The 18,473-nt window shown below is 38.0% G+C and overlaps 3 protein-coding genes across 8 annotated transcripts in view; 1 reads left to right on the top strand and 2 right to left on the bottom strand.

Moving 5' to 3' along the window:
* Nucleotides 1-18,473, top strand: part of LOC110832199 (cilia- and flagella-associated protein 298) — a 101,157-nt gene that overhangs the window by 38,411 nt on the left and 44,273 nt on the right. The window contains exon 5 of one of the 3 annotated variants that reach the window (XR_015535297.1): nt 9,368-9,446. The exons of the other annotated variants lie outside the window; for them this stretch is intronic. The gene's annotated coding sequence lies outside the window, so the exon portion shown is untranslated. The remainder of the gene's footprint in view (nt 1-9,367; nt 9,447-18,473) is intronic. 3 annotated transcript variants of the gene reach the window in all.
* Teh2 (tipE homolog 2 phospholipid transfer protein) lies at nt 526-8,344 on the bottom strand. 4 transcript variants are annotated; one of them, XM_087349518.1, is made up of 3 exons: nt 7,659-8,344; nt 6,833-6,904; nt 526-3,541 (listed from the first exon to the last, which is right to left on the bottom strand). In XM_087349518.1, exons 1-2 carry the CDS (start codon nt 8,342-8,344, stop codon nt 6,865-6,867), a joined length of 726 nt encoding a protein of 241 aa, XP_087205644.1. In that variant the 3' UTR covers nt 526-3,541; nt 6,833-6,864. The 4 variants fall into 4 exon arrangements, with proteins under 4 accessions (XP_087205644.1, XP_087205653.1, XP_087205640.1 ...); XM_087349527.1 differs by lacking the exon at nt 6,833-6,904 and having other exon boundaries at nt 7,655-8,344; XM_087349514.1 differs by lacking the exon at nt 6,833-6,904.
* Teh3 (tipE homolog 3 phospholipid transfer protein) lies at nt 8,607-16,089 on the bottom strand. Its single transcript, XM_022071995.2, has 2 exons — nt 14,398-16,089; nt 8,607-9,224 (listed from the first exon to the last, which is right to left on the bottom strand). Exon 1 carries the CDS (start codon nt 15,773-15,775, stop codon nt 14,408-14,410), a length of 1,368 nt encoding a protein of 455 aa, XP_021927687.1. The 5' UTR covers nt 15,776-16,089; the 3' UTR covers nt 8,607-9,224; nt 14,398-14,407.

Here is an 18,473-nt window from a genome sequence, read left to right as displayed (position 1 = left end):
ATTTTAAGTACATCGAAATATGATTCTGTTCCAGAGAATAACAAATTTTTCTTCGTACGCCGATTCTCCCAAAAATTTAAATCCTCTTATTTTCCATTCTGCTTCACCTCTCAACTGTTTATCAACTTCTTGCCCTTCCTTCTTTACTTCTGTTGTTTCGCCCAACTTACGTTTTGGTGACATTTCTTAATAGTGTTTCGCAGGTCGTCCATGCTAATTTTATTTTTCTGTAGTGGTTTTTGTATCCTTTTATCTTCTTCGTGTTGTTTGTGCAATACATGGAAGATAAAATCTGAGCATCATCATTGAGTTGAGATTTTAATTTTCATCTTCATATAAATGACGTTGCAGCTTGGTCTTACCCAAGAAACGTCAAATATTTAAACATATAAGCTTTTTTGTATAGAAAAGATAACTGTTTGTAACATGAACATACATTTAATGGCAGCTTTATTTCTACAATAAATCTTTTCAGTCTTCAGGAAGCACGGGTAATTGAAAGGGAAAGTATTAATCAAAACAATATTTATTAAATATTTTATTTTTAAAATATTTGTCAAATTGAATGCAGATCGATTGAATAGAGAAGAAATGAGCAATAATCTTACGCCATTTTAGCGTTTAAACCAGCATTGACAAATATGGAATACATAGAGAATAACTAGTACAGTGTTTCACTTCGTTTTGTCTTTACACACAATATGTCAGGTGTAACAAAACCAGCATTATTGGTTATACACTGTATTTGTTGCAGTTTAATAAAGTAAAAACAAGATTTAATTTTAAGTAAAGTATGTAACTTTTATCTTATTGTTAAATGGTGCGTTTGATTAATCACAAACTTTAGAAACTGCAGATGAAGAAAAGTCTAAGTTTTAAGTAAAATTTCAATAGTTATTTTGAGCATTAAGCTAATAAAACATAGCTTTAAGTAATTTGTTCTAGCGGTTATGTTCAACTCTACAAGGTCTCTACTTTCATATTACATATTCCACTCGTTCTTTTTAACCAATGCAATTAAGCAGCGTAATTATTTATTAGAAGTTATTTGTCTCTAATTCTGTAACGTTTGAACTTTATTAGCGAAAAGTAATTGGAATGTCCTTTTAGTTATGCTACCAGCTCTTTTCAGTCGAGCAGTGAAAAGTGTTCGTGGTATGTGCTGAATATCCGCATCACGTTTCTCAACGCGAGACAGCGAAACAATAAACGACCGGTATCTTGGACTGTTATATAAAGTTATATTTTTTTAATATTTGCGTTGCAATATCAATGTTGACTCTCTCGAGAGGATTTATCATTCTTCTCAGAGATGTTTGAAATGCTGTTTGTGATATGATCGAATATAATAGTTTTTTGCAGAAACAGTAAATAAGTGTCTTGTAAGCTATGACCTGTGAAGTATAGGAGAATTTCGTAATGTCCACATTGAGTTGATGAACAGGACTTAAACATGCACGGTTTATATTTTGAAATTTCGTAAGAAATGACAACTGAAAGATAAGCACATTTCTTGAGTACCTGTATGAAGAAAGAAAACATTATTACTACCTGAATTAAGAAGTATAATTTTATAGTACTGATGTATCCGTAGTGGGCTTCATTCAAATAGAGAGAACAGTTATACAATTTAAACTACTCTACTATTAAATTGAGAAGTACGTAATCTTTACTTCTATTTGGCCTTATTTTGGAATTACGAGTTTAAATTATTATTTTAAAATATGAAGTATTGTAAATTTTGGTTTTGGATTTAAATTTACATTTATATTATTAAATAAATATAAGAGGAAATGAATCTATGCTAGAATTTGCTTTAATGCAGCAGAATAAAGATTCACATGTTTTATCTGTGTTTGTATTGAAAATTAACAGTATTCGTATCTATTTATACTGCATATACGAATGAAGCAAAAGTATACGTATATTATAAAGTCTACTTAGTTTACAATTTATGAGAGTGTCTACGGTAGACGTTCTAAGTACATGCACGGTCCTATTGCAAACTGTACAATATATTTTATACCGTGAAGTAAGCCCAAAAATATAATCAAAGTAACATCTGTTTACAATCGCTTAAAACTTTAAAATGTGACCGCTATTCTAAAATTTGACTATACATCTCATTTGATACTTTACATCAGATAAAATCATCTATGGAATAAGTATAAAGAATTTTTGGCGTCGTGTATTACTCCTTTATAAAAGGATCATAATATACACGTTTGCCATGTTTTCACAACCATTATAGATGATAACGCCGAAACATAGTAATTATGTTCCTTTTGTGAATGATAACGACAATTATAATCATAATAGTGTGTAAGTGCGTACAGTAAATATTTACATTAAATGGGGCTATGTTGTTTCACTTAGACAGTTGAGGTGGGGGGAGGGGGAACTAAGAAAAATAATAGGCCTGTAGCAATTGGAACGTCACAAGGAGCGGGAGTTCCACACATTGGTGTTAAAATAGGGGCTTATCTTTCAGGGATGCACGTCATAGTAATGTATTTTGGAGTAACTCACTCGTATATTTTGTATGTTTGTTTTGCCTGATAGAACCGGGGAGATTAAAATTGTTACGCGTTTGTACATTAGGTTTCGTGAATGAAAAGACAGCCCATGCAGTTTGCAATAAAATTGGCACGGTAACACGCACTTTTTGCATGTTTGAGCTTATCATTAATAGTTTACTGTTCTTGTACTGTTACATGTGTGGAATATTGCTGAAGGCTATGTCTGAATACAACAAGTTTGTGCTGCTGTCTTTCAGATATTATAAGTATCAAGACATTGAACATGTATAAGTGAGATGTCAGCTTCTCACAGCAGCAAATATGAAGTTGTCTGACTTATGGAATGTTGCGCCGTGTAGTTTCTTAGAAATTGACCGACGTTTCAGAGGTGCTTGCTGCCTTTATCGTCAGGACGATGAAGATTTACACTGATGATGGAGGAAGTAAGAACCTCTGAAACGTCGGTCAGCTTGTATGAGACTACATGTTACAACATCCCAGGAGACAGTCATCTTCATTCAACTAACCTGCACATTAATAAATCAACCGAAAACTTGGTGTGAGGCAATGAATTCAGAATCGAAAATAAATCAAAACGAACTTGATTACAATTAGCTGTAACGTTTACAGTTTTAGGAAGATTGAAATGCCTAAAAGTGTTTAGTATTAGAACCAGTATAATTTAAATATGTTATTTAACTGCTGTAAAATGCAAATTCCGTGATGAGATCATAATAATTCTGTTTCCCAGCTGAGGACCACAACGTAAGACAGTTACATAGGAGTTAATCATTGTCCCACAACCATGTCAGTCTTGTTTGGCATAACTTATGAGTACTGTAATGTAGCAGTCTTTAGCTAATCACAAGCCTTTTCAGTGCTTCGTAACATTTCTTGACCATTAGGCACGGCAAACGAATTCTCTTCAGTCACCATGCATATCACTGAACGCTTTCCGTGTCCTTTCTCCAAGTCGTCAGTATTCTTCCTCTTCATAATAATCATCTTCGTCCTCATGTTCACTGTACAACATAGAAGTTAACCCAACAAATTAATTACATTAAATGAATCAGTTTGTAGGCGCATCTTAAAAAGCCATACAGTTTAGTCAGTAACGAAGTACATACGTCAAGCAAATTACGTATTCTGTGGCATAATCCATAAAAACAATATGGGCTTAGTTATGGAGCATTTATAATAGGAAAGCATACGGGATAAAATATTATTTCCGCCATTTTTACTTTCTGCCAGATAACGTGTTAAAAGGAGTGTACTTTATCTACGATTTTGACACTTCTGACATTATAAACGATGTAATTTACAATCAGTTCTTTCTGAAGAAAGTCTGTAATTGTTTCTACAAATGAATGAGAATTATTTCTTTGTCTACTGATAAATATTTCTCATGGTAGTCTTTGATGTATGCTGACTTCAGATCAAGTACTTCTAAGTTTATCTGCTGTTATTTGTAGTTAGTGCAAGAAAACTTGGATGTTATAAAATTAAAGGTATTTATGTCTTTAGAAAATAAGTACGTTTTATTTTGCGTTAGTATGAAAATACCACAAGGCATTGACTTTCGAGCTGATCTCGTCCACAAAGCAGTCTCATATGAGCATAATTAATTTTTCTGTGAGACTGCTTGGCAATCGTAACTTGGAATGTTCCATAATCTTGTTCTTCTTATGATATACCGAGCAAATCTGTTACGAATTTGGGATTTTTTAGGAGGCAAATTAAAGGAATATGTAAGTTTATTTCATAATTATTACATGCCGATTTGTGTAAAATAGTCACAGTTAAAAAAATGGCCCGTATTAGTCAAATAATTGAGGGCCTTAACAAGTTTGGTAAAGAATAATTTAGTTCATTAAATATTCTTTATAAATTGGCTGCAGTAATACTTTTTAAAACGCCAAAGGTCAATTCTGTACATTCGACATTAAATTTCATGCAGAATCTCATGTCTTCAAGAGTTTATTGAGTGCACAAATATTTGAAATACAGAATGCGACCATTAGGCCTACATATTGACATCCCACTTTCACCACACACCATCTATAGTAGTCATTAATGAGGTACAAGGCATATCCTCTTATTTCCTCTTACCCTCATTCAGAGGGAACTGTGGAGTGAGCTTAAAGTAGGTGTTCAACATTTAGGTCTCGTCCCTTATTTAGTCGGTTAAATGGCCCACTGAATGTTAACACATTTACCTGCCTATCCGTATCCAGGGCATCATGCCAGGAGGGCGTATCAACAAAATGGCTGGTTTACAAGAGACCAAATTCTTGGTTTGACAACTGCGCATTTTTGTGTCAAAACGCCAAAATGCAACTATCTCTGTATATAACACTGTCAGAGTAAGTCTGTTCTGGCATGACGTATTTTCCACAGATAGAGGGTTGGCGAGACAGCTGTGGTGGCGAACTTGAGCTTTCTTCTACTGTTTCCGCGCAACATGACCTTTCACCTGAGTTGTACAGCACAGACACTCGTTTTTGTCATACCTGCGCTTACTCACAGCTGTTTTGGCATGTGGTAATAGTGGCGGGTGGTAGACTAAAACTGCCTCGCCATCTCAGTCTGCGAACACTACATCCCACTATTTTATGCTGTTAGACCAAATATCTCCGATTATACAGATATGGTGATACACACATCTGGCATGATGCCTCGACATGTTTGTGTTCATCGCTCTCAGTATGAAACTATTGACACATTGGTAAACTATACTGCAACATCATTGCAGTTGCAACATTCTTTTAATTTCGCTACATTTTGGATCACGTAAGTGACATGCATAATATTACAAAATTTGTTTTTATTGTTTCCTGGCTATAATTATCTATGGTATCTGTTTTATGTGACAAAACATGCATTATTAATAAATATTTACAGAAATACATTTGCATATAACATAGGTATAATGACATACATATAGAAAGTTGAACATAAGAGGTATAATAACTTTTATGTTTTGTATTAATAGGTTTAAGTACATCATCTAAAAAGTACAAATTATGTAGTCACTACTCAGTTTTTTTCAATTAATGTTATCATTCTGAGCGCTACAACATTATTATAGGGTGGTCCGGTAAATGATATCCAGTTGAAAGTGTAAATAAAAGCCTCAATATTCATATAGTAATACAATATATCTATGAACACAAAGAACAATTCACCGTAGATTTGTCCTTTATGGATTGCATGCTCAATATGTCCACTGTTCTGTCGTGTAACGTTCGAAACACGAACGGCTATGTTCGTGATTACTCGGCGACATATATCTTCCGTAATTTTACCACGTTTGAACACCCAAAGCTCTGAGTTGCATTATTGAGGCTGTTTTTACACAGCTTTTCCTTAAGGTAGTCCCAGAGTTTATGTCGCAGGAGTTTATTCCCGTTCTCTTGGGTAGCCACCGATACTCCTCGCCATGGATGTGGACAAAAGTGTGGTCATATGTGTGGTGAAATTATGGAGGACGTGTGCCGTCGAGTGATCACGAACGTAGCCGTTCGTATTTCGAACGCTTCGCGACAGAACGGTGGTAATATTGAGCATGGAATCCATAGAGGATAAATCTCAGTGAATTGTTTTTGTATTTGTAGATTATTACAATAATTCTATAGCTTTTATTTAAACTTTTAATCTGGTATCATTTCGCCCGCCAATCTGTAAGATAAATGCTAAGTTAATGTTTTTTGCCTTGAATTCTGACCAGCAACTACCTAAGATCTGCGAAATTAAAATAAATCCGACTGTTCAACTAATTTATTTTAGTTCGTATTAGTCTATGCACTGATGATAGTTGCCCGATATTTTAAAGCAGAATGTAATGGTCGTGTAACTGAGACATAATGTATTATTTCCTCACACTGCTTTGGGAACATATTGTCCTCCAATCAGATGCACAATTAAAGGGGTTACAGACTATAAATACAGTAAGAATGATGCCTAGGATATTTAGCTTATTAATAATGTAGGAAATGAAATATTGAATTTTATTTTTTAAAGCGATTCAAACTATATCTACAATTTTTAACAGTATCTCAAAAAGACGGCTTAATGTGAAACAGGTAAGACGATTTATTATCACGCTGAGATCAAAATTCGTATAAAATTTGAACCGTTTATTTGGTATGTAATTGCATCATAAATATTCGGAAGTACCCAGTCTGAGTATCACTCGGATCGGCTGTCCCGAGACTGAATTACTCATTATTGCTTTTAGTTTTTCCAGGAAAATTCTGGTATAATACCCTCGAAGTAAGATCTAATAGCCTCCTCTATGTTCACTTTCGACTCACCGTTCATAATCATCTTCGCGTCTCATTCGACGCTACATAACTTCAGAAGTTGTTACAGCATCGTTAAAGAACCTGAGAAACAAACAAACATTATTCTGAATACGAAAGTGAATGCTGTTACATGGTGCGCCTGTGGAAATGGTTCAGTAATTGCTGCACAAATAATCCCTGAATTAGTATGGAACACCAAAATTATTTTAAAGTAGAAAAATGTTTAAAACATCGAGCATGTGGCCAGACTTCCTGTTCTCACTGTTTAGTTTTATGGGTCAAGACCGCGTTTCAGCGTTGCTTTGACGCAAATCGCGAAAATAATCGAGTACAGAGACGTTTGTGTGAATGATGGAGCTGCACTGTGGCCCGTATCAGTACAAAGTGTGTGTAAAAATTCGATCCATTGCGAGCTTTTATGTTGGGATATGTCGAAAACTATAATATGCTGTATCAACTTCTGAAGTTTGCACACACAGTCTGCGGGAGAGAGACAATTGCTAGGAGAACCAAGCAGGTCACGAGATGATCGGATATTGGTATGTCGATGTGGTAAATATAAATCCGATGTATGCTAACACTTTTCTACTCCACACTAAATGTGATATCTGTACAATTACTCGCGTTTAATTTGTGAGTGGGACGTACTCATTTTGTAACAATCCTTTTGTTTTTATTTTGTAAAATAATCTGATTGATTCGTTATCCGCCCTGGAGGGTTGCCGGCTTTAAAGGATCACGTTTCAGCCGTGAGACGTCCTGTAATTGTGATGTTTATAATTAATGGAACACCTGACAGTACAAAAGTGACACTTCGTTTTGTATACATACTTACTCTTCCTTGGGTGGGTACTTGTCAGCGTAGGACTTCCTGTTGCATGCTCGACTACAACTAGGGCAGTACCAGTAGCTTAGCACGCCAATGGAAACGCCAAAGAGGACGTTCGGTACGACAAGTGACAGTATCAGATGTCTGAGGTTCTCTTCCCAGCTGTATCTGGCCACCACCATTTCTGGGTATGTACGGCTGTAGTAGCAAGGGAATGGCTTCATTAAGTTCTTGTATCCGAACTCTTTAGCAAACTCAGAACAGTTGACTCTCGGTGGATAACCACACCCTTCTGTGTTCACGTAAAACTTAGTGTCTCCTACATCCCATGCCACGTTGTCCGTACTTCGATTTCCCCATTCACTGAAAGGGACACGAGTGTAGTTAACTAGGATCTTGTGACAACGCAAAGCTGCAGTAGTGCATCCCTCTCGGCACGAAGACCAGGAACAATTTCGGAGGCCTTCTTCGTAAGTGTGGCTTACCGAAATGCATGTAACGGCGTAAGGATTGTAATCGGACATTATAGTTGAAATCGCGGGATCCACGACAAATGGTATGAGGAACAGGAAAGCGAATACGGATACTATTGCGGTAGTACCAAGACATAACGAAGTGTAAAACTTGGCCTTTTCCATCAAGGTTACAACGTCAGTGGTAATAATTCCTCCTCCACCACCCTCAGCCCCCATGATGATGGTTGACTCGTCTGGATCAATGGTGACGGTTTAATAAATTCACGCGCTCATCTAAATATAGCCAAACAGTAGGTTTAATGGACCAAAGCTTTACTACAAATGCCTAAATATAAATTTTATTTTGTCTGAAAAATTAGCGTCTTCGGCAAGGTATTTCGTAGTTGATGTTACGAGAGGTGGCTGGGGTGTTGTGGACTGTCTTCAGCTACTACTTGAGGTTGTCTACAGTTTTACAATGTATTTATTAAGAAGCGAATACGAAGCAGCTCTCACCTGTAATTATTCACGAAGTTCAGTTTACAATATATCCAACTGAAATTTGTTCACTTTTACTTCGAATATTAACAATATTTTCAAGAAGTTATTCGGATGTTCTGCCTTTGTTTTCTTTAGCCATTACTTTGCAGGCACCTAATACTATGAATTATCCAAAGTACTACTAATATAATATGTATTCAGAAAGTCTTTTTACACTTTTAGAAAGATGTCAGTATTAATTTTTTCGACGAAATTCTCTTTTATCCCGCGTTCCCCTCCTAGATGTGTGACACTCTGAGTTCTGTACCTACAAGTTTATTATTTTTGTAGGATGTCGCCCAGTGACATTGTAATACCCTGGCCCCATATAACTGTTTGGTAATGTTATCCGCAGTTGTTATGCACCGCGTGCTAAGTATAATACAGTAGTAGAGATAGAGTTGTTATGTTGTAAGAAGAAGTAATCTTAGCTAGTAGTCGTGGTGTATTTAGCGACGTTAGAAAGCTTTTGGTGCGTTTTCGTGCGGAATTTGTTTGTGTCTTCTTTATCTTCAGTAGTCCTGAAGCGGGAAGACGTGCTGGTGATGGACCGGGCTCTCTAGCAGGAGGGGAATGCCTGTCGACACAAAGCAACGAGATTACAAATTCAGTGGGAACATAGCACAATTCAAACTGCCACAGATTGTCTGTGATATCCACACATTACCACACATAACAGAGTTTCATCCTTGTAAGGAACCGTTGGTTTATGATTCACAGAATTGATTTGCGTCATCTATAATGAACCTGACGCGGAACCTGCCGTGACAGCATGCCGGGATGAATGCGAGTGAAATGAGTAAGTCCCAACGCACAACGTATCTGTCGCATGCTGATAGGTGCGTTAAAAATCATGTGGGGACTCTGTATAATATATAATACCACATAATTTATTAATTCCATAGGACAAGATCTTTTTGCTGATAAAGTTGATAGCTACTCAGCGGATCAAGTAATTTATTACCTTTATGAAACGCTAAGGTTCATAACCGTGTTCAGAAAAGCCCGACGTTGACTCCTGCCCTGATCAGTTGAGTCGATTCCATGTCTTTAACTCTATTTCTTTAAAGTCCATTTTAATATTGCAAATGTATTCAAACTCAGGTCTTCCATTTGGTTTCTTACTTTTTTTGTCAGTTCACAAAATATTCCTGTAAACTATCGATGTCTGCTCAACAAAAGACGTCTGAGACTTTCAGGACCGTTTTGTGGTCTATCGTATTTAAATTTAATTTATAATTTCATATTTGCACGTATCCCGAATTCACATTAATTTCGAGGAACGGATCAACAAGTATACTTGAAAGGCTCGTACTGTACGTACTTGAACATTGAACATTGACATTTCATGTGAGGGATGCAGCATTACTTTGAAGCACCATTGTGTTCGATGTATCTCTTACATTAATCGTGTGTGTTGTTTCCCATTTCATGAATTATATTTAATTATATATATATATATATGATATTTCCGGTGGTGGCGACGAATTATCGCCTTGATGATAGAAACAGTGTGTAATTCTGAAACGTCTGTCAATGTATACTAAACTGCACGACGCAACATACTAAAAGACAACTGTCTTTGTGGGGATTGGGGGATGTTGAGTATTATTTATGCGCGTGATAAAAAGTTTCCATTGAATTATTTTTTCCCTTTAAGATTAATAATGTCCAGGTCACAAGTGCGTACCACTTCTTTCTGGGAGATTACAGCGCCCTGGCGAAAGTAAAACTACGTGTGTTAGTAGTTCTTTGTCTTGGTCAAAATTTTGTTGGCGTGAATACGGGTAATATGTAAACACTTAGGTTTAATTTCATTTATAGGCTGTCTGTACATTTTGATTCAGTTGTGATGAAGAAGCAATATTATGAAGTACTACAACATCCCGTCTTCTTGCAGGGCGTCAGTTATGCCGACATTCAATTAGCGAAGTAAAATCTCTTATCAGTTGTACAAAAATTATTCAAACAGTCGACTAGTTCATTGCGATTCAGTCTGGTATAGCCATCTCTTTTGGGTTTTCTTATACGTCCGTCCTTTTTGTCTATGTTATATAATTTTCCTTCGTATCCGGTATCTCACCATACGCTATGGAAACTCTAACCGTTTTATATCACATTCGTCTAAGTCCTGGTTAATACTGTATTGCCTAAGTTCCGTCTGATCTTTTTTTTCCAGTTCTCAGCTTGTCTTTCCTTGTTACTCACTCTTAATTCTCATACCATTTTCATCGCTTGTAGGTGGTCTTATCTCTTGCCGTCGTTGTCCATACAGTCATACTGGTAATGCCTTTGTTACATTGGTCATAACTTAGCCTACTTCGCCAAACAAAATATGTTTCTGTCTAGAAAGCTCAATTATGGACTTGATCTTAACAGGTTTCAGGTTTGGGTATTTTCACATTTAAAGCTATTTAGACTGTCTGATGTTCCTTGGTTGGTCCATTCATTATCCAAGAGAATAATACGACACACAAAATAAAATTCTTGGTTTTAATGTTATTCGTAATGTTCAAAATTTCAAGCTGTTGCTTCCATGTGAGAATAATATTGAATCTAAACTGAGGATCAGAGGTGAGATCCCACATCAGTTGTCCTTCAGCACTTCTGAAATGTCGGGACAGTTTCCACTAGGCTACACGGCTTAACATCCCAGAAACCAGTCATCTTCATGCCTTAAATCTCACCATATTCATGACGATAACCAATTAGCATGTTCATATGACGTCGAATTGTCGCAGTGTGTCGCACTGTTTGTACTAAACAGAAGAGGTTGTCAGGCGCCCATGGCGTGCGTTGTGAGGCCACGCTACAATGCGGCAGATCGCTGTATCGATTTGCTCGGCTCAGTCACACAACCCAGTGTCCTCATTTCCCTTATTCCCTTATTACACAATCCCGTCGCGGTGCTCTTAACCGAGTGTCTCACGTTTACTTTGAACAAATTATAGAGTTCGGAAAAGTTACTGTTCTGACAGAAGTCCGAAACCAGGTTATTCTGACTGTGATTGCTATATTTTCATATAATGAAGGTCAAGGTCAGTTGTACACACCCTGTTTCTATCGGGTGGGTAGAAAGTTGCTGTTACACCCGATATGAGCTACCTCCATTATGGTCCAGATATAAAAATAAACAGTCGAAGTCTTTTTGCCTTGAGAGATTTGAGGTTTTTGGTGAAGATGTCGGTGTTGTACTGGGTTTTGACACCAGGTGGAGTCGTAAGTAGCTACGAACGTTACTGAAAAACATACCGTCGCCGTCTCCATGACTGAAGATGGAGGTAATTGTCTATGTTTTCCGCAACGTTGGTATCTACGTACTTACGAGTCCGCACGACGTCACAAACCACACCCTTCGTATTGTTAACAAGAGCCCGGCACTGAACCTCATCCTGAGGCAATGCTCTTAATAAGTTAAATGAAGAAAACTGGCGACCTAGTGCCGTTACAGACCTAAAATCAAAGTTGGTCCCTCATCAGTTTCTTCTGACGCGTATTCGTCTTAACATTACAAGCAACGCATCTCAAAGCATCTCGGCAAGAGATCGTATATCGTGCTTAACTGCGTGGCACTATTGTTTAAGAAATTATGGCGGGACCACGGCTATCCAGGGGTTTTCGTGACTTTTCTCAGTTCCTGCAACATATTCCGGGTCTATCTAAAAATGTACACTTCCGTTTCGTTGCACGCAGCATCTGACTCAGGCGTAAATATCATGTCCTTTCTCATTCGACTCCAAATAACCAACGAATTTAATAAGCACTGCCAAATATAGGCCCACCGGATAAACTAGATGATATATTGTTGACACAAATAGTTATCTTTCATAGATGCCATCATTTGGATTTTGTCTTGTCTGATGAAAGACGCGTTTCGGCAATTTCGTTATATTTGGAAACTCGAGGATGGTTTCCTTATTTTATTTTGGCATTAGCCTATTGAATGATACTGCTTCGACTATCAACGCCATGTAACATCGACTGAAATGTTTTTGAATGGTTTTAAATTGCATTTTTTTTTTCATATTTGCCTTCCTCTTTCCCCCCATACTCCTACTATACTTGACGATTGCAATCGCAGATAAACGTTTGCAGTGCATCACAGACATGTTCCCTTCTGAAACGAAAGGAAGCTAGCGTAGGCCTAACTATTTTTGTAATCTGTGGGGAAAAACTACAAAGCAAGACAAACAAAGAAGCAATGTCCGCATTATTCCTCTCTGCCGTTTTTACCATTACGATGGGGTGAGACTGTGCCTTCGTCCCTCAGACGATAACGCGAGAGAGATTGAAGCAGCGGTGGAATTATATTGACAGGGGAAATCCGATGGGAGCGAACTTGGGCCTCCGTGGCGACAGATCGGCGACTTATTTTCACCTTAGCAGTGTGCGACCATACTTTATCCATGTCAGATGTTTAAAATATGTCTTGTGGCCCTTAGGGGTTCGTAAACCACAATATAGGAAACATTGTCGGAGGACCGTTCGTTCTGGTAATATCAGTGAGAGAAATTCAGAGCAGAATTTATCAATGAGTAAAACGCAATGAAAATTATATTTTCGGTTTGGGATGCTGCTATGGATACGAGCATCCCTGACGTCATTCCGTTTCTATGGCAACTGAAATGCCGTGGAGCACTGCGGCAAATTTGTGAGGAGGAGAGGTACAGCTGTGAACAAGGTTCTTTGAGAAGTAACGCCATGCTATAATCTGGGGAGAAATTGTTTCTTCCCTGATAGTAGACAGGAAGTCTATTAAATGGACATCACTTAATAAAAAAATAGGTATACTTATTTTAAAGACTGGATGTATTAAAGAACAGGCAAAGAAAACTTTGGTGCTGAAAATAGTCTATGTTTCTTGATATACAATTGAAAAGAATCAAAAGTAATACGAAAGAAGTTTACAGTTAACGTTAACCGTTGTTAATACACGCAAAGTCTCATATTCTGAGATGATATTTATCTCAGGGTGTGAGATTGTCGTGAGTTTGTAAGTGTGAGTTACGTGTAAGCGGAATGTTAATGCGGTAACAGGGATACCCAATTTGTTTCTCCGAGGTACTTTATACCACACATAGATGACATTACTAACTCATGGTGTAACTGGGACATTTGAATCCTTGTATCGGACATGTAAAACTCAATGTCTTCTAAGGACCGTTTGAAAAGAAAATTTTACTGTTCCGGGTCACATGCTTTTACTGATTCAAAACTAAAGTTTAAAACATATTTTTCGGTCTTCTTGTTTTTCCACAAGCATATAAAACTGTGAATCTCATTGACACACATTCCCACTTTATTCAATTTACGTAAATATTAAGCATCGTTACACAGGTACATATTTGAGACAGGCATTTAAAACCTGGAATTTATTAAAACTGGGACATCTTTGGGCCGCACATCGTACAGTTCGAGAAGTGAGCCAGGCCGCATAAAAGATCAGAGCGCTTTTGGGGGGGGGGGGGGGGAATTGCGATGCTTATTTTAATACAGCTACTACATAGCAACAATTTTTTTCTGTACATTGAACGACTAATCTGAGAAAAGAAAATATTTCATTGCATATTTGTGTAATATTTCTCCACTCATCGTCGTAGATATTGAACAAGTTCTTTACAGGGTATAAACTACTATTGGTGATGATGAATTTTGCGGAAATAAATTGGGTATTCGTGTTCGTAGGAAATGCTCAGCAAAGGCTAGGTCTGTTGTGCTGTGTTGTGATTTAGAAACTTGTGGAATCTTACGTGACGGATCTCAGAGTGCCATGACCGAGTCCCCCCCGCCACCGTCCCCGAGGTTGTTTGCGGAGACGCTTTTTTCTCCTGGAGCGATGATGAGATCGACGCCGCTGCAACCCTTGAACCGCATCTTGGCGTCATCTCCAACTTCGACGGTTTTCTGGCAGAATACAAGAATGAAGCAGGACGCGACGAACAGAACAGACGGCAGTATGCTTGCTATCAGGAAGTGCCGGTAAGTTCCCTCCAGATCGAAATGGGCAACGACCTTCTCTGGTTCAGATTCTGCGTAGAAACACGGGAATCGAGCTCGGGCATTGTGGTCGGACCCGTCCTTGCCATACTCCCTGAAGAAATCTCTGCACTCGTCTTTCAGAGTGTTGACGCAGCCCTCCATGTTGATGTGTAATTTGCTTTCGTTTTTTATGAGGAGATCTATTTCTGGCGGAGCTATAATTCTGTTCGGGTCCAAAAGATCTGTGTTCACTACGCTCAGGTAGTTCAAGTACGTGAAGTTGGCAAGATCTGTAAGAGAATCTTTTGACAAAAGGGATCCATTGATGCAGTCGCTAGCTATCACCCCTTGAGTGGTGTTCTCGATAATGTAACACGATGCTATCAGAATGTTCTCTTGATCTTCAGTCCATATTTCTTTCTTATCATCATCGTCTGCAGTCGCTAACGCCCTTTGGCACTGCGACAAGAACACCTTATCTCCACTGAGAAGGATCACGTTTTTGTTTCTGGTTGGTATGTCGACGCACCGTCGGTCACAGTTGTAAGGAATCCGAATTTTTTCGCAAGTCCCACGCACGCAACTCTGCAGACCGTCCAAGTCTATACATGTTATTTTTCCTCTTCTACCAGAACATTTGAGCGGAAGTTCTGTGTTCATAAACACACATTCGAAGGCGTCTGTGATGTTGATGCACTGCCCTAGTGTGCAGTTGAATGTACCAGTGAGGTTCTTGCATTCGTCAGCTATGCAACGACTTGACTTAGCATTTTCTTGATCGATACCATAACAAGTCTTGTTAGCACTGTTAGTACAATTCTCAAAAGTGAGCTCTGAACCATTTCGTCGAAGATTTACATAAATTTGTTCACACGCCCCAGAGCTTTTGCTCAGACACCATTCACCGCATGTCCCCCATTCGCAGTTATCGTTCTTAAAGTGTCGTGTAGTTGTGCACATTGCCGGCACTTCTGATATGCCTGACTGGAAGGCCCTCAAGGTTGGCATGTACACAGCTACTGTCAGGTACACTAGGGCCACGCTGCTTAGTACAGCCGTCATCTGGCACATGCATATCGTGCCGCAGATCCGATTGTCTTGTGGAGGAATGATCAGGTCTTCCGGCGGAATCGGCTTTTGCTTCGGCATTTTTAATCGACTTTAGTAATTACACCTACTTTATAAATAACTTCTCACATTAAAACAAGAGGGTGATAGTCTGCATTTGTCAGGAATATTAACACATTCATGCAATGTTAAGTACGTTGTTACTGTGTTATTTGTTTTAAAAGTATCACTTTGTGTAAAATAATAACAAATTACAAATCAGACATCCATCTCCATGCTGCTGACACCATAAGTACAGTGTTATTCTAGGTGGCCTTGAGGTATCAACTGTCCTTTCCTAGGTATCATTGTTTATTAAAATATTTTTATGTGGGCCGTTAGAACGTACCTTACGTGTTAGAGCATTTTCCGCCTTACGAACTTGGAGCGGTAATGGAGCAATCTATAGGCAATAGCAGACAAGGAGTAAAGAAAAATTCAATCCACATTGCTGTAATGCTCGGTACAAGCAACTGCACTTTCACGCACACGGTCTGATTTGTGAAACACTTCGGATAAATATAATCAGATAATGAAACAATTGTATTATTGTATGGTTAACATTGATGTCCAACGATATTTTAGATAAATTGCTTAACTGTCAACGTTTAATTTTACAATCGTGACAGTAAATATACGTATACGTCCCTCTTAACAAAAAATATATCCTTTTTCTAGGAAAGCTAGAATCTTCTTACGATTCCTGTCGAAATTTCTATTGTTAACTGTTAGGTGGCAGTAGTTGCCATAGACACATCACACCAAATCACAACACATCACAGTAGCACCCACCGCCAGTTCTGTGACATGGAGCGTCAGACTGAATGGGTTACGCCGAAAGCTGTGTTGCTGATACTTAGGCCTCCCTGCGCCTGTCTCCCTCTCTCTATACGATCAATACTGGCGTCGACGAGTCTCCGAGCTTCCAGCGTCTGCAGTAGCGGCCACTCGGTTTTTATTACGTGTTAACCGGGAAATGTGATCACATACTTGATTGTATCGCTGTTAAGACAGGTCATTACGTTTTGTTACAGCACGCGCGATGTCAGCCATTATTTCGCCGTCTAACTTTAACTCTGGAAAAATTTTGTCTAAAAAAAATTATGAGATTATTAGCGCAGTTCGTTGTATAATGCGTATTTTCGTTCAGAACTCTTCGCGTACGAAAAGGAGATGCTTTTACACGGTGATATTTGACTCAAGAGTAGTTTCTAGATTCCTTTTGGAAATTGAAATAGGCTGTATGGAAATTTTTTAAACGTGTGAATATTTGACGCATATAAATGACTTAAAAAATTTGGTCTTTGCTCTTACTAACTCTTTTCCTCGTTAACAATTATTTCAACTTATAATATAGAATATTTTCAATATTTTTGTGACATTTTCGTCTCGCTGCCAGTTCTATGTTATTATTATACCCTTTCAGTTTGATATATAACAGTTGTTCATAACCTGATAACTTTTCTTCCTGCAGGAGTTAATTAGCTTGTCAGCAACACGTCTCATAAACAGAGTAAAATCAACAAGAAAAATATTTATTTGAACTTTTTTTTTTTTTTTTTTGCTGTTCCTTTCGAGATGATGTATTAGTAGTATGAGTCATCAGGAAAATGCGCATTGCAGCACAGCTTGAACTAACTTGTATGAGCATATTCGATCCTGGTACCGAATGGAAGAGCAGTATCGATTCAGTCTTTGTAGTGCGTTATAGTAGTTTGTATTTAAATTAAGTACAGTTATTGCTTGAGATGTTGGTCTTAATTAATACTGAATTTTTTTGTGTAAGTTGTGGCCACGCGGTCTGGGGTATGGACCTCGTGCGCCTGGCCGCTGGGACCGTGGGTTCGAGTCCCACTCAAGGCATGGATGTTTGTCCGCGTCTTTCTGTGTTTGTATAGGTAGAAGCCTTGCGTCGTGCTGATCACTCATCCAAGGAGTCCTACCATTGTCCAAATAGATCAAAATGAATCAATAAAACCTCGACACTTACGGGTAAAAGAGGATGAGATAAAGAGAAAGATATCAACAGAGAAAAACAAATGTTATTTTACATAGTGCCGTAATCTAATACCCAGTTTACGCCAAGATTGCCAACTTCATCAGTAAGTTACAACTTACCAACGTATGGCTGAAGCTGGTGATTTATCCGTATGATTGGAATTGACAAATCTGCTTTAGTCAGCCAAAAATGTGTGTTCATTTGCTCTGACGGTAATAGAATCCATTAGTAGATGCTTTCCACGTACAGAACAGCGTTACATAAATGTATGGATTGTGAGACCATTTACGCTGAAAAAGAAATAGATAATCGAAGATAAGGATGCCAAGGCCAGACAGAATTCTTTATTTACGATAATCTAACACTTTGAAAGGAAAATTTCTAGATTCTGATCTCACACTATTTTGCCGAAGATTTGGCTTAGAATACACGATTCTCTCTGACAAAGCTCTCAAGCTTCTAATTCCATTTGCCACTACATATCACAAAGAGGCCGGTTTTTTGAACAGTGGTCAACATAAGAAAAAGCAAAGGAGTAAACTGAATCTCATTCATGGCTTGAGACGCTTGAGATGTTCATTTGCTGTGGCGAAACCTCGCATTTCTAAGTTATCCAAGCAGAGACATTGACAGTCTTCACACTCAAAAATTCATGTGATAAATGCGGTTTATGATGTGTGTTTGTTTTTTAAATAGCGAACCTAAATAAGTTTAAAATACAGCAGTGGATGTTAGATTTTG

Source organism: Zootermopsis nevadensis, unplaced genomic scaffold (assembly GCF_977971745.1).
Source record: "Zootermopsis nevadensis isolate Lab colony 2312 unplaced genomic scaffold, Znev_1.0 Znev_ptg000002l, whole genome shotgun sequence".
NCBI classification, from domain to species: domain Eukaryota; kingdom Metazoa; phylum Arthropoda; class Insecta; order Blattodea; family Termopsidae; genus Zootermopsis; species Zootermopsis nevadensis.
Note: the sequence above shows the minus strand (reverse complement) of the source record. Positions and strands in the feature narration are given on the sequence as shown.